The sequence below is a fragment of the Rhagoletis zephyria genome, unplaced genomic scaffold (assembly GCF_001687245.7).
Source record: "Rhagoletis zephyria isolate East Lansing unplaced genomic scaffold, Rhagoletis_zephyria_1.1 Rzeph_scaffold_00532, whole genome shotgun sequence".
NCBI lineage: Eukaryota > Metazoa > Arthropoda > Insecta > Diptera > Tephritidae > Rhagoletis > Rhagoletis zephyria.
In genome coordinates, this window is record NW_016157616.1 from 1 (window position 1) to 14,241 (window position 14,241).

At 32.7% G+C, this 14,241-nt stretch overlaps 2 protein-coding genes across 2 annotated transcripts; both read left to right on the top strand.

The window, feature by feature from the left end:
* Window positions 1-11,689: 11,689 nt before the first annotated feature.
* Window positions 11,690-12,242, top strand: LOC108360174 (uncharacterized). The gene is made up of 3 exons (XM_017612357.1): window positions 11,690-11,710; window positions 11,770-11,946; window positions 12,022-12,242. Exons 1-3 carry the CDS (start codon window positions 11,690-11,692, stop codon window positions 12,232-12,234), a joined length of 411 nt encoding a protein of 136 aa, XP_017467846.1. The 3' UTR covers window positions 12,235-12,242.
* On the top strand, window positions 12,239-12,607 carry LOC108360167 (uncharacterized; the record flags this gene model as incomplete). Its single annotated transcript, XM_017612349.1, has 1 exon — window positions 12,239-12,607. A coding segment is annotated over one exon (348 nt), but the record flags the coding sequence as incomplete, so codon positions are not given.
* Window positions 12,608-14,241: the final 1,634 nt, after the last annotated feature.

The window sequence follows — 14,241 nt, forward strand, 5'->3', positions numbered from 1 at the left end:
TCCAATTGGCGTCAGTTGGCACAGAGGAGAAACGACTGGCGTGCTTTGCTGAACTCGGCCAAAATCGCTTAGGCGGTTACAGCGCCAAAAAAGAAGAAGAAAAAGAAATATATTTGAGGGGGANTGTCAAACTAAAGAGTTTTAAAAAGGCTTACAGTCTACCATGAACACTTCCAGAAATATGCAATATGAAAAGTTCGGTTTATATGGGAGGTGCCACACGCCATTCTCCAACCATGCAAATTTTTCTCCATGAGTATGGAATTGGTCTTATATATGTATATATCACCATACCCAGTTCTAGTCCTCTACCACAAATATATGCAGTTTGAAAAATTCGGTTTGTATGGGAGGTGCCACGCCCCCTTTCTATATCGAAACTTTTTTGCAGTAGATTCCGAAATCTCAAACAAATCGGTACGGCCTTTCTCGCGCTTTACGAACAGAAAAAAACGCCTTTCAAAATATATATTAGTATATACTAGTCATTATCTGCTTGTTTTCCGGCTTAAAACACTACTACCGATGGAAATCGATGGATAAATAAACAAGTTTGCAAGGGTTAAGTGAAAGTGCAATAATTTTTTGTATGAAATACTTAGTCTGTTCCTTTGAACTTCGGACTAAAACCTGTGGAACTGTCAAACTACAATTTTACGCTCTCAAATGAGAGTAAAAGGAGAACAGATGCAGAAGTGCATAGGAACGCAAAAAGCACTATTTCCTGTAAAAACGTCAGACGGTTTGTTTACATGTCATTGGTACTACACTGATTTGGCTGAAATATCACTAAATAATTATTAAAATCTATACATATTCAAATATTTCGTTGTTTACTTCCATTTTTTAACAAATATAAGGTTCTTTGCTTTCACCGCTTTCTGTTTTTGTTTGCACATGTAAATCAGCTGATCGTTTGACACTTTTCATGAACTTACAGGAAAAACAACTCCGGACTAAATCCTGTAACTTCTGACTAGGAACAGTTGCTCAGTTACTCTCTCAAATGTGTTCCCACTTACAGGTTTTTTGTCAATAGGAACGACTTCCTGTAAGTTCTGACTAAATCCTGTAAACCGGACTGCTATTGGAACAGACTAACTAGCAGGAAATAATGTTACCCATACGCCATATCGTACATGACCGTATGACCATGTTAAAGTTTGAATTTTTTTCATTCGCAATGAAAACTTAAAATGAAAATAGCTTGACTAAATGACCTTATTAAAAAAAAACGGTATACAGATCCGTAACATACTACTTAAAATTAATTTTACGTCTCTCGACGTTTTTCGTGTAATTTTAGCGTCGTTACAGTGTTATCATCAAAATTTAGCCATAGCAATGAAATTTGTTTATAAAACTCTTAGGAGGTAGGATCCCCAGTTCCACAGGGCTCGTAATTCAAGCGGTCTCTATCCTCATTAGTAACGCAGGATACCAGTAAGAGTACTTCAAAGGCCCCAGAAGGCACGCCATTTTGGATAGAATTAAGGGTACCATAATATACACAATTAACTCAGTGCATTTTTATAGATACGCAAGGATTAGTCCAAGAGAACAGCAATGCCCAAGGCAGCAACATTTATAGGTCTCATCTGCGGCGAAGCGCGTTCGCGGTAGGATCTGGAAAATTTAACCGTTACCCTATAAACTGAACAGCTACAGTTTAAGCTATTCAGTTTTCTTAAAGTCCAATTAGTAATACTACTTAGGTATAAGTTGTTTATTCAAGGCAGTTAGCAACCAAGAAATTTAACAAAGCTATTGTAATTCAAAAGTAAAAAATTTTTTTTATAATTTTTCGATTACTTTAAGAAATGGAATTGGAAAAAAATCAATTACATTTTCAATTCCTTTCAAAGGAATTGGAAAAAAAATACATTTTCAATTCTTTTCAAAGGAATTGAAATAAAAGAAATTACATTACTAGCACGTAATTTATTCCAATTACAATAGGAAATTCCTTGTAATGGAATTAAAGAAAAAAAATTCCATTTGAAATTACTTCAAGGAATAGAAAAAGTAATCGATTCCTTAAAAAACTAATTAGCGATTTGAGAACGTAAAAAAATAATAAAAAATTTCATCACGAAAATTTTCCGAGAATTTTTTTTTATAATTTTTATTAGCATTACGGTACATTGCTAGCGTTAACTTCGTAAACTCTCTATGAGTATTATTACTGATACTAATGGTTTTAAGTAAAAATTCTATTCTACATTAATTAAATTTTGGATTTTCATGCAAATTGCTAAAAGTTCTAGCATGTAAGAAAAGAACCAAATATGTATTTTAAATTAACATACCTAGATATTGAAAAAACATAATTATTGGAAAGCGGAAAAATTTGATTTGCAGGCCTGTGTAATCCAACAGAAATTAGCTAAATTGTTCAGCCATACTAAAAAATCAAATGCCGCTAAGTTTTCGCGCAAATGAAAATCTGGTTGTCAAATTAACTGACAGTTCATGGCTGGCAATATTTATAAAGATAACAGTTCTGATAATTATTGCTTTCCATGACCAATATGCTGTCTCCATTGACAATACATATATTTTCTCTGATCCAGTACTTCATGAACTTACAGGATTTTACACGAACTTGCAGGAAGTTGCAGGAAAAATGTTCCCGTACTCCAAAATCCTGTAAATGAGAGCGACTTTTGGAGAGTTCTGTAGAGAATGAAGTTGCAAGATTTTACCCGAACTTTTCCTTCTGGTAAAATCATCAAAAATGTCAAGCAATCACTGGTTGACGTTTTTACAGGAAAAATGGTTTTTTTGTTCTCGTACTTTTTGTTGGTACTCACTTTTTACTCTCACTTCAGAGAGTAATTTTGCTGTTTGACAGTTTTACAGGATGTTTCACGAAAAGTATTGGATTAGAGCTATTGTCTCATAACATGATCGAGATAAAGCGGTTGCCTGTGGAGATGCATAACCAGGGTCGCTATTTTTCTTTACCCATTAGTAAAGACATTACTACACTGCGTTGCATAATTATAAGACCGCCACATATTAACAAATTTTTATTTATATTTTTATACTATTTAATATTAATTATTTTCTTATAAATATTTATTTTCTTATAAATATATATTATAAAAATTCAGCGAATTTTCATCATTTTACACCTTACTTTTAATTTTTGGAAAAGTTTTGCGTATGCAGTTTTGTAGCCCATGCAGTTTTAATTTTTTTTTTGCCCATTAGTAATGACATTACTACACTGCGTTGCATAATTATAAGAGCGCCACATAGTAACTAATTTTGACTTTTTATTTTTATATTAGGGGTCTTCATCAAAAGTGATAAACTGTTGATAAAATGATAAATTTATCAGTTTGATAAATGAACTGTCAAACTTTGTATGGAAATCTGTTTAACTAAAGTGTATCACTTTATCAAACGACTTTGGTGGATAAATTTATAAATTTTAGAAAAATTCAACCCTTACAGGTTCCCAGGTGGTCGCTTTTGCTACGAACACATAAACACAAATGAACACAATGGACGAGGTAAGAATAAAACGTAACTAGCCATATAAGTTAAGTAATAAACAATTTTATGCAATTATTTGCGAAGGTGAATTCACGAAAGCATGCGGATAAACTGATAAGTTTAGCAGTTTATCCCTTTATCACTTTAGATGAAGACTCCCATTATTTAATTTCAATTACTTTCTTATAAAAATACTGTTCATTCAATAAAAAACACCATAAAAATTCACATTTCAAACTTTGTGAAAAATTATAAAAATTCAGCGAATTTTTACCAAATTTTTCACTCCTTTAAGAATTGGGGTTTTGGGTATGCGGTTTTATAGCCCATGCAATTTTAGTATAATAAAGTGCGAGTTTCATATGGCTGCAAAATAATGTTGATTTTTGGCATTTTTCTTTTACGGCGCCACTCATTCTCTTCTATACAAAGTACGTTAGTTATTTTTTTTTGCAAGAAAATGAGCAACACTGTCAACAAAAAACAATTGCCAATAATCAACGGCAATATGTACGCAGTGCATGGAATTATTTTTGCTTTTTTAACCATGTTAACTTATACTTTATTTATGTGTTAAAATAAATATAAAACAAATTTTCAATGTGGAGTATTTGTTCTCCTGGAATGCTAAAAAATTCTGGTCACCTTATATTTGATCATCTTTAATACAAGTGGAACGTGAGTTTTCAAGTAGTTTTCAGCGAAAACTGGTTTTCGTTTGACAGATTTTACACAGACGAAAACAAAAAGGTCGAAAACCAGTTATAGCTACGAAAACATGTTTTCGATGTCGGTCGGAAGTATAAAACACTTGAAATTATCGCAACAGAGAAATATTATTTCATCAGTTTAACCTTAGTCGATCCAAGGTTCAAGAAAAATTGTTTGACGGATGAAGAAGCCTTTCAGGGGAGATGTTCTGTAACCAGTTAGCGACAAGATTCGGATCGATATCGCACTTGTTGACGTGAAAATATTTCATATCATACGTCAACAAAACCGATACCGATTCAAAAATTGTCGCTAACTGGTTGCATAATTTGCACCCAGGCCTACAAAAATGATATCTTCCGATTCAGCTGGAACAAAAATGCTTCAAACAAGTAAGAGTTTCTCTTCATTATGGCCTCGAACGTACATATATACATCTTTCATTTGAATCAGTATTTAATCTCTATTGGCTCCTAAAATCGGGTTTTGATAGGTGAGTCTCCCCTGAATCGTTTTTCCATATTTTTGGCCTATGTGCGCTTTTATTCGAAACCTAAATGTTTCGGTACCGAATATCGAGAGTATTTGATACTTTTTAAATCGGTGCCGAATATCGATCAATACTTAAAAGTATTGACTCAGCACATCACTAGCCTGTAAAGCGCAATGGAATGCTTTGATGAAGAAATATACATCCTTTTTCAAATACAGCACGGACGATGGGACAGGTGCAGAGGCGACTGCTGAAAAGGCGAAAGATTGGCAGTTTTTTTTTATGCATCCACGCATATGCTTCCAAAAAAGATAAGACTATCCGCACATCGATACATCAGCGCACCTTTTGACCTCCGACTCAGATTCTGACTAGTCCGTACCTTTAAGATATGTTTAACTGAATTTTGTTTTATTTTATATTTTTGATTATAATTAGAGTATGGAAATATTTTTTTGGTAGAAGTATACTTTTTGCACATCTACCTCTAGATATAAGATAAACCAGTGAAATGAGTAATTTGATGATTTTCGAGCTTAAGATATATTACTATTTTATAAAACTAGTGGCCATAGTAACGAAATGCATCTACATATCTAAATTCTTTTTTATTGTTATGGTATTGAATACCACTTCATATTTTTATGTAAATGTAATTATGTCTTGTTTTATTGATGCTTAAATAGTGTGAAGGAATTCATTGAATATTTCATTTCGTATTCTGAAAACATCCTCAGTCGGTTATACTTCTCGCAGATTGGACTGATTCTATATTAAAGGCTTCATTATCAGTAGCCAGGGAAGATGGATCGAAATCATGTTGTGCAATATAAATGCTGTAAATACGGTTTTAATACAGTTTTAAATTTACAATTCCAAATCCCTATTAAATATGTTTCTCCATATATTTTTCAAAATTAAATTGGCTTGATTTGATGTCAGAGGTTCTTTGAATGGTGGAGATAACTGCTACTGGAAACGTTTGGCATGGGTATCCTTATCACCGAATAAGAATGGGCCCCTGGGAGGATAGTCTCCCCTAGCATATAAAGGGCTATTCACAAACACTCTAGTATCGTGTACAGATCCCGGGTAGCCAATGAAAACATCTGCAAATGTATAAGCGCTGTCCACAACAGCCTGCGCCTGGATAGAATAGAACCTTTTATGATTAATTTATTCATCGTGTTTATTAACAGAACATTTTATGCGAATATGTGTGCCATCAATTGCTCCAACAAAATTACGAAATGCGATTGATTTTGTTTTTTGGCAGACTTTATCAGACATCCTTTCATTATCTTCTGCAGTGCCATACCTTATTAAACCACGCATTGCAACAATTTCATTTAAGGTATTTGGAATAATGTTTCGCGCAGTGAAACGGCTTATGCCTGAAAATCCACATGCCATACAATACAAAAAGCAAATGACTTCGTACTCCACTGACCATCCGTGGGGCTTTTTGTAGTCTTGTTATCGCCATGTACGATGCTGTTTAGTATTTTGGAATAAACATCGTGTTGCATGTACATAATACCCTAAAAGAACATATGTGTTTATTGAAAACAATTGTACACGGTTTTGAACATTTTTGTAAACACACTTACCCGAAGATTTTGACGTGCTTTTTTTTCTAATATTATACCTTGTTCTGACCGACATCGAAAACATGTTTTCGTTACTATAACTGGTTTTCGACCTAAAGCTTGTGTTTTCGTCCATGTAAAATCTGTCAAACGAAAACCAGTTTTCGCTGAAAAAACCCTTGAAAACTCACGCTCCACTCATTCCAATCGGTGTCTTCACTAGTTTTTTCGATTATTTATCGAAGTGGAAGTCATATTTTATCATCCTTAATACGCCATTTCGGATTTATTGTTAATTGGCTGGCCAAAGTAAAAAAAGAATGAAAGTAAAAGGTTTTAGATGAAAAGAAAATGAAGGAAAAGTATTTGGTTTTGTTTTTGTGTAGCAAAACTGTAATCAAAAGATGTACGAAATGTCAACGAAAACACTAACAGCCGGTGTGAACAGCCTTCAGCCCACAATCCCAAAACTCGTTTTCAAAGTGTTTTCGTTGTCGGTCAGAACATGGTATTACTGCTTTTACAATCAACCTATTGTTATGAAGGAACACCCTAGTGCCTTCACTGCTGTTCAACTTTCTCGTAATACCATGTTCTGACCGACATCGAAAACATGTTTTCGTTGCTAAAACTGGTTTTCGACTTAAAACTTGTGTTTCCGTCCATGTAAAATCTGTGAAACGAAAACCAGTTTTAGCTGAAAACTACCTGAAAACTCACGTTCCACTCATTCCAATCGGTGTCGTCACTAGTTTTTTTCGATTATTTATCGAAGTGGAAGTCATATTTTATCATCTTTAATACGCTATTTCGGATTTATTGTTAATTGGCTGGCAAAAGTAAAATAAGAATGAAAGTAAGAGGTTGCTAATGAAAAGAAAATGAGGGAAAAGCATTTTGGTTATGTTTTTGTGTAGCAAAACTGTAATCAGAGGTTGTAAGAAATGTCAACGAAAACACTAACAGCCGGTGTGAACACGTTTTCAAAATGTTTTCGTTGTCGGTCAGAACATGGTATAGTGATCAAACAGAATTTACTCCAAAGTCAACCGCACAACCGAGCACACACGGGGAAACGGCCACCACAGAATAACATCACCGGAAAGTGTATATGTATATATATTTTGTTTGCATATATAATTTAGTTTATTTAAAATAAAAGCCATTTATAACATTTTAAATCGAATCGCGAGTGTTTTCACTTTTTAAACCAAACGCAGTGGAAAGCCATCTCGTTGCTATGGTCCTCCAAAGCCTCGCCGAACGGCTTGGATAACAAAAAAAATACAGTCCACCAACAAGAAACCAAAAAAAAAACTTTACATCCTTACAAAAACATTTGGAAGGTAGATTAAACATTTAGTGCAAAAACAAAAGTGATTGCAAACAATATCATTTAATGCGTTAAACAAGCAAACATAAAATAACTATAAAGTGTAAACAAATCTGAAACATTAAATGTATACACAATGAACTGAAAAACAAAACTTAAGTTATAACTTGTACAAGCAAATACATAAACAACTACAAAAAGGAAAAAGATATTCAGAAGCACAAGAAGAAAATCGCAACAAAAAAAGAACAACAAAACGGGCAAAGGAAGTTAGCATTTACCAGGGAAGCAGCAACTGCAAAACGTGCACTACCAGTAGGCGAAAAGCAAGGATCAACATTGGCATTAACACACCCAACCACACTCAGATCAAAAGCGCGGCGCAGCATATTTACAATACATGCATTATTAAAAAAGGGGCGTAAGAAAATTATAGTTACATTTCATTACACTGTACGGCAAAATCAACTTTTTTTCTGGGTATTGGACCAAACCCATTTTTTTAAGAGATAGAGTCATAGGTAAAACAGTGATTTCTCCGTTTTTGGAAGTTAGGCTCCGAAATCGAGATATGGGCCTTTGAAGTTCGAAATAGGACCTTTGGTAAAAAATTATATTTAATTAATAATAATAATAATAGATTGGCGCTTACACATATGTTAGTATTTTGACGAGGTTCTCCTCCGCTTTGTGGCGTGCGCCCTGATGTTGTCACACAAAGGGGAGGGACCTACATTTTTACGCCTACTCCGAACGGCGATTGTATTTTTATGAGAAACTATTTTTCATGGCAGAAATACACTCGGAAGTTTGCCATTGCCTGCCGACAGGCGACCGCTGTTAAGAAAAAAAATTTTTTCGAATTTTTTTTGCGATATTGCTTTGACCAGGGCTTGAACCCAGGCGCAGCGGAGTGGAAGCACGCACTGCTTACCACTACACCACAGCGGCCGCATATAAATAACTAAAACCCTAAAAATATAGACGTAGTCCTCCTTTTGCTCTTATCTAAATATTATATAACCTTTTTTGTGCAAACTTATATTACAGGTGCTATAGGGGTCAAAATTAAGGTCTTCGAAAAAATAAATTCCTTATATTACAAACAATTTTGAACTGATTTTTAAGAAAATTATATCGTTGTAAAGGTGATTAAACCCCCTTTCTTAAGATATGCATATTTGTATACTTCGTATATAAAAAATTTTGAAAACACACATTTAAATGAAAAAATACATTTTTTTATAAAAGAAACTATTTTAAACAAAAAAATACAAACAGTTTTTTTAAAAATTGGTATCGTAAAGACGATTAAATCCCCTTTCCTTTGATATGCATATTTGAATACTTCGTATATAAAAATTTGAGAAATAACACATTTATAGGAAAAAATACCTTTTTTTATAAAAAAAAATTTAACAACAAAACTACCAACCGATTTTTAAAAGATTGGTATCGTTGCAAAGGCGATTAAACCGTATATAAAACTTCGTATATAAAAATTGAAAAAAAAAAACACATTAAAAGAAAAAAATACCATTTTTATCAAAAAAATATTTTAAACCAAAAAAAATTCTAGCCGATTTTTAAAAAATTGGTATCGTTGTAAAAAAACGTTGAGAAAAACCACATTTTAAGGGAAAAAAAAATTTTTTTCAAAAAAAAAAAATTTTAACAAAAAAAATTACAAACCGATTTTAAACAATTGATACCGCTGTCAAGGCGATTAAACCTCATTTCTTCTGATATGCATATTTGTATACATCGTATATAAAAATTTGAGAAAACACACTGAATTTTTCTTATAAAAAATATTTTAAACAAACAAAAATACTAATTAGTAATACAATTGAATACTTTATTTTAATAAAACAGAAAATTATCTTTAATTTTTATATATGCATACAGTTATGTAAAAAATCAAAAACCATGGTGTTTTTATATTTTTATATGGCTTAGACTTCTGTTGCATATTTTGCTTTATTTTTAAAAGGGCTGTGGGTGAACAAGAACGAATTAATGCTTAAAACACTAATCATTATTTGTTTTATTTAAATATTGTGTTCAATTGTATAACTAATTAATAATTTTTCTGTAAATTTTTTTTTCTAGAAAAAATTGTCATTCTTTTGTTTTAAGTGTTTTTTCTCAAATTTTTATATACAAAGTATACAAATATGCATATCAGACGAAAGGGGGTTGAATCGTCTTAACAGCGATGCCAATTATTTAAAAAAGCAGTGAGTAATTTTTTTGTTTAAAATATTTTTTGATAAAAAAGTTATTTTTTCCTTTTAACTGTTTTTTCTCAAATGTTTATTCACGAAGTATACAAATATGCATACAATAAGATAAGGGGTTTGATCGCCTTTATAACGATACCAATTTTTTAAAAATCGGTTAGTAATTTTTTCGTTTAAAATATTTTGTGATACAAAAAAAGGTATTTATTCATTTAAATGTGTTTTTCTAAAATTTTTTTATACGAAGTATACAAATGTGCATATCAAAAGAAAGGGGGTTAAATCACCTTTACAACGATATGAATTTTTTAAAAGTTTGCTGAAATATTAAGTTTCTAATTTTTCGAAGATCTGACCTTTGACCCGTTATAGCACCTGTAATATAAGTTTTCACAAAAAAATGTATATACCATATAAATAAGAGCAAAACACGGACCACTTCTGTATTTTTACTTTTTACATGCAATAATTAAAAATAATTTTTTACCGAAGGTCCAATTTCGAACTTCGAAGGCCCATATCTCGATTTCGGAGGCTAACTTCGAAAAACGGAGAAATTACTTTTTTTACTTATGACTCAATCTCTTAAAAATAGTTGGTTTGGTCCAATAGCCGAGTGCTGTACAGTGTTATTACACCATTATTATAGTAATTAATATTGAAAACTCGTTAAACTTATACTTATTACAAAATACAAAGAGCAAAAGAACTGCAACAAAATAAGTACATTTGGGAATAAATAAATGCACTTAGTCTCAATTTCTGAGAAAATTCAAATATAGTGTCATATATATACAAAGCCCAGCTCTATTGTCACAAACAAAAAATATAAACTCAGTTCGGTTTACCCAGTAAGCGCCTAAATACCAAACATACGTATATACAGGCAGACATACATACATGCATGGTGATCCCTTTTTTACCTACATACATGTATGTAGCTATGTACCGATCATCTATTTGCGCATTATTGCAAAGCGCCTCCTCAAACCAAATTAGCGTGCATTTCAAAGCACTGTTGTTAGTCCCCTTTCAGACACGTCAAGTCTTGCTTTCAAGTCTGCTCGTTCGTAGGCGAAGGAGGTGAGAAGAGAGGGGAAGAGTACAGATACCTCCGTACCGTCAATTCGTTTCAAGTTTTCTTGTCTCTTTTGATCTTTTCGTTGCTTCCCATTTAAAGAACCAAGGACTTGAATTCAATTAAAGTTGACGCGTGTGGAAGCAAATAGAAAACACAAAAGAGAATGCGAGAAAAATTGCTTTCAAGACTTGACGTGTCTGAAAGGGGACTTAAACACATATTCTCACCTCCTAACAAATATTTTTGGTATACGTTTTGCGCTTATTCTTCGCCCCCACAAGCAGTGCTGCTCTCAGTATACGGCAAGGGTGGCAATTTCATAGGCACGCGTGCCAAATTTTTCTCTTCTGCTTTCACACGTACACGAGAAAAACTGCGCTGCTTTCACACATACATGAGCATACTCATGAATCAGTGATGCCGACAATTGTGGTTTTGCTGTGATCGTGCCCAATTCATGCGAAACTTTCAAGCAATCAAGTCGCTGCAAGACACGGTGTTTAATATGGATTCGGATGTAGATTTTTTTACTCACTATTATAAGGCTTATTACACGGTATGTATTTCACACATGCAAAGTCCTATGGACACGACATTAGCTTAAACATGTCGTGTAAACACACCAATGAAGTTTTATACGTACGATGCATGTGTACAAACAAAAGAAATAGAAACGGTTCTATTTCTGCGTGTTTATGTCCACGCAATCAGCTCTTTTTGTCGGCAAATAAAAAAATGGAAAACGAAGGAAGCAAGGTTTGTAAGATTTATTTGCATTTATGTAAAAATTTATCTAAATGTTTTAAACTTTTTAGGTTGAATGGCCAAAAGCAGCAATTTTGCGTCTTATTGAACTATGGGAGGGTTACGAGTCCCTCTATAATCCTCACCACAAACTTTACCACAACAAACATGCTCGCCAGCAGGCCTTCAGTGATTTGGCTGAAAAATTAAGTGATTTGCTGCCAACTATTGGTTCCACTGAAGTAAAGGTAATTATTAAAATATTTTGTGATTGAGAAGTACATATTATGTATGTATTTCAAAATTAATTTTCGTCGTTACAGGCCAAATTAACATATTTGCGTGGGCAGTATACCCGTGAGGTAGCTAAGCAAAAGGAAAGGAAAAGTGGAGCCGGCGCGGAAGAAGTCTACATTCCAAGCGCATTTTATTTTGAAAAATTGACTTTCCTCCAAGCCTTTATAAAAGTTCGAAAAGGGGAGAGCAATTTTATAAGTGTAAGTTTCTCTGCATTTTCCCAGCTTCCAGTTCGCTAAGTGAATTTTGGCTTTTACTTTGCAGGGTGCAGATGATTCGCTGGATTCGTCGCAGCATACGGAGAGTGTAATATCCCCTCCTGCATCTAGCAAAAAACGCCCTCGATCTTGTACAGAGCCACAAAACAAGGAACATGAACTTCTTAGTGCAGCAACACAGGCACTAAAACAAATTACGCCAAGCAAATCCAATGATCAAGATGAAGCGGTTTGTAACTTTCTCAAAGCGCAATTATCAAATTTGCTTAGTGAAATAAAAGATGAACTAATTGAGGAGATCACACTTATGCTTTTTGAAGCCAAGAAGAGGCAAAGAATGTCAAATGATAAAGACGATTTAATACTTCCATAAGATGACTTACTTAGTTTCTAAACTCGGTAGCACTTAGTCATATAAACTAATAATTTAATGTTTATTTTTGTTTTAAAAATGTGAATTACACTGTTAAAAACAGATCCAAGTTCCTAAGTACATGTACATATGTACATATGAAAAGTACCTTTTAATGAAATAAAACCTGTGAATTTTTACTATTACAAAAAAATAGTTGTTTCTAGGTTTGTTTGGATGTCTTATACATTATACACTTGTGATCAGCTATTTATGCCGGCAATATTTTGATCAATTTTGTTCATTTTTCTTTTGTTTATTTAATGTTTATTATTTTTTCATAAAATACTAGCTTATTATATAACAAACACAAAAATTATAAAAGATCTGCAAAGTTGAATAGGCTATTAAACTGCATACTCTGAATAAAAAGTTGAGAATTTAACATATTAGCATATCTTTTATAATTTTTGCACAAATTCTGAAATGTGGATATATATGGTGTTTGTTATATAATAAGTTAGACTTTTATGAAAAAATAATAAACATTAAATAAACCACCTTAAATTACCATCTGTTTAAAAAGTCAAATTCAATTTAAATTAAGGGAAATCGATATTTCTGAACTACTGCTTATACCCTGACTAACATTTGGAACAGTTTGTAGGTTTTTGAAATTCTATCCTGGGCGTTTTTACGATTTGCGGGTTCACTAGTTATGTATATATATTTATATATATAGCCCACATTGAAACGTTAAAGTTTACACCAAATAAGAACTGTTGAGTTGATTTTGGCGATATATGCAGTGCCAAGCCAAGCTTTTGCTACTTTTAAATACATTTTTATTTGGAATCAAATGTACAGTGGTCGAACAAATTACAGCCGCAACACACTTTTACAAGTTGTAACGTATTTAGCTTCAATGCGAGTATCGTGTCGACTGCGAGTCGTTTTTCGAGGGTCTAATCGTATCGAAAACCATGGCAGCACTGGGTAGTTCTCGAAGACTTTCGTCGGTTACTAATTTTTGCACGACAGTAGACAATGGCAATGTTGTCGAGTCGTACAATCTAGTCTAATTTACGGCTTACGCAATGAGGATAATGGTTTTTTTTTTTTGTTATTCAATTTTGGTTATTTTTTATAAAACTATAGCTCATTCATTAACAAATCACATGTAATCCAAGTTTCAAACTTTATGCAATATTCGAAAAAAATCAACAAACTGGTAAAAATTTCGAGCTTTTTTAATGAGATTTCCTAAAAAGATTTTGAGTTTGCCAATTTACAGCCTATTTAATTCTAGTAGAACAAAGTACAAGTTTCAAGTGGCTAAAAAATACCGTTGGTTTTTTGAATTTTTTTGTCTTATTTGCTTCCATACAACGAATAAACACAATTTACTTTTATTTGGAAAAAACCGTAACATCTTCGAAAAAAAATCTAAAAAATCAACAGTATTTTTTAGCCACTAGAAACTTGTACTGTATTCTAATAGATTTAAATGGGCTGCAAAACTGCATATTCAGAATCTTTCTAGGGAATCTCATTAAAAAATCTCGAAGTTTTTAAAAAAGTTTGTGGATTTTTTTTTTCCAAATATTGCACAAAGTTTGAAACCTGGATTTACATGGGTTTTGTAAACGAATGAACTATAGTTTTATAAAAAATAA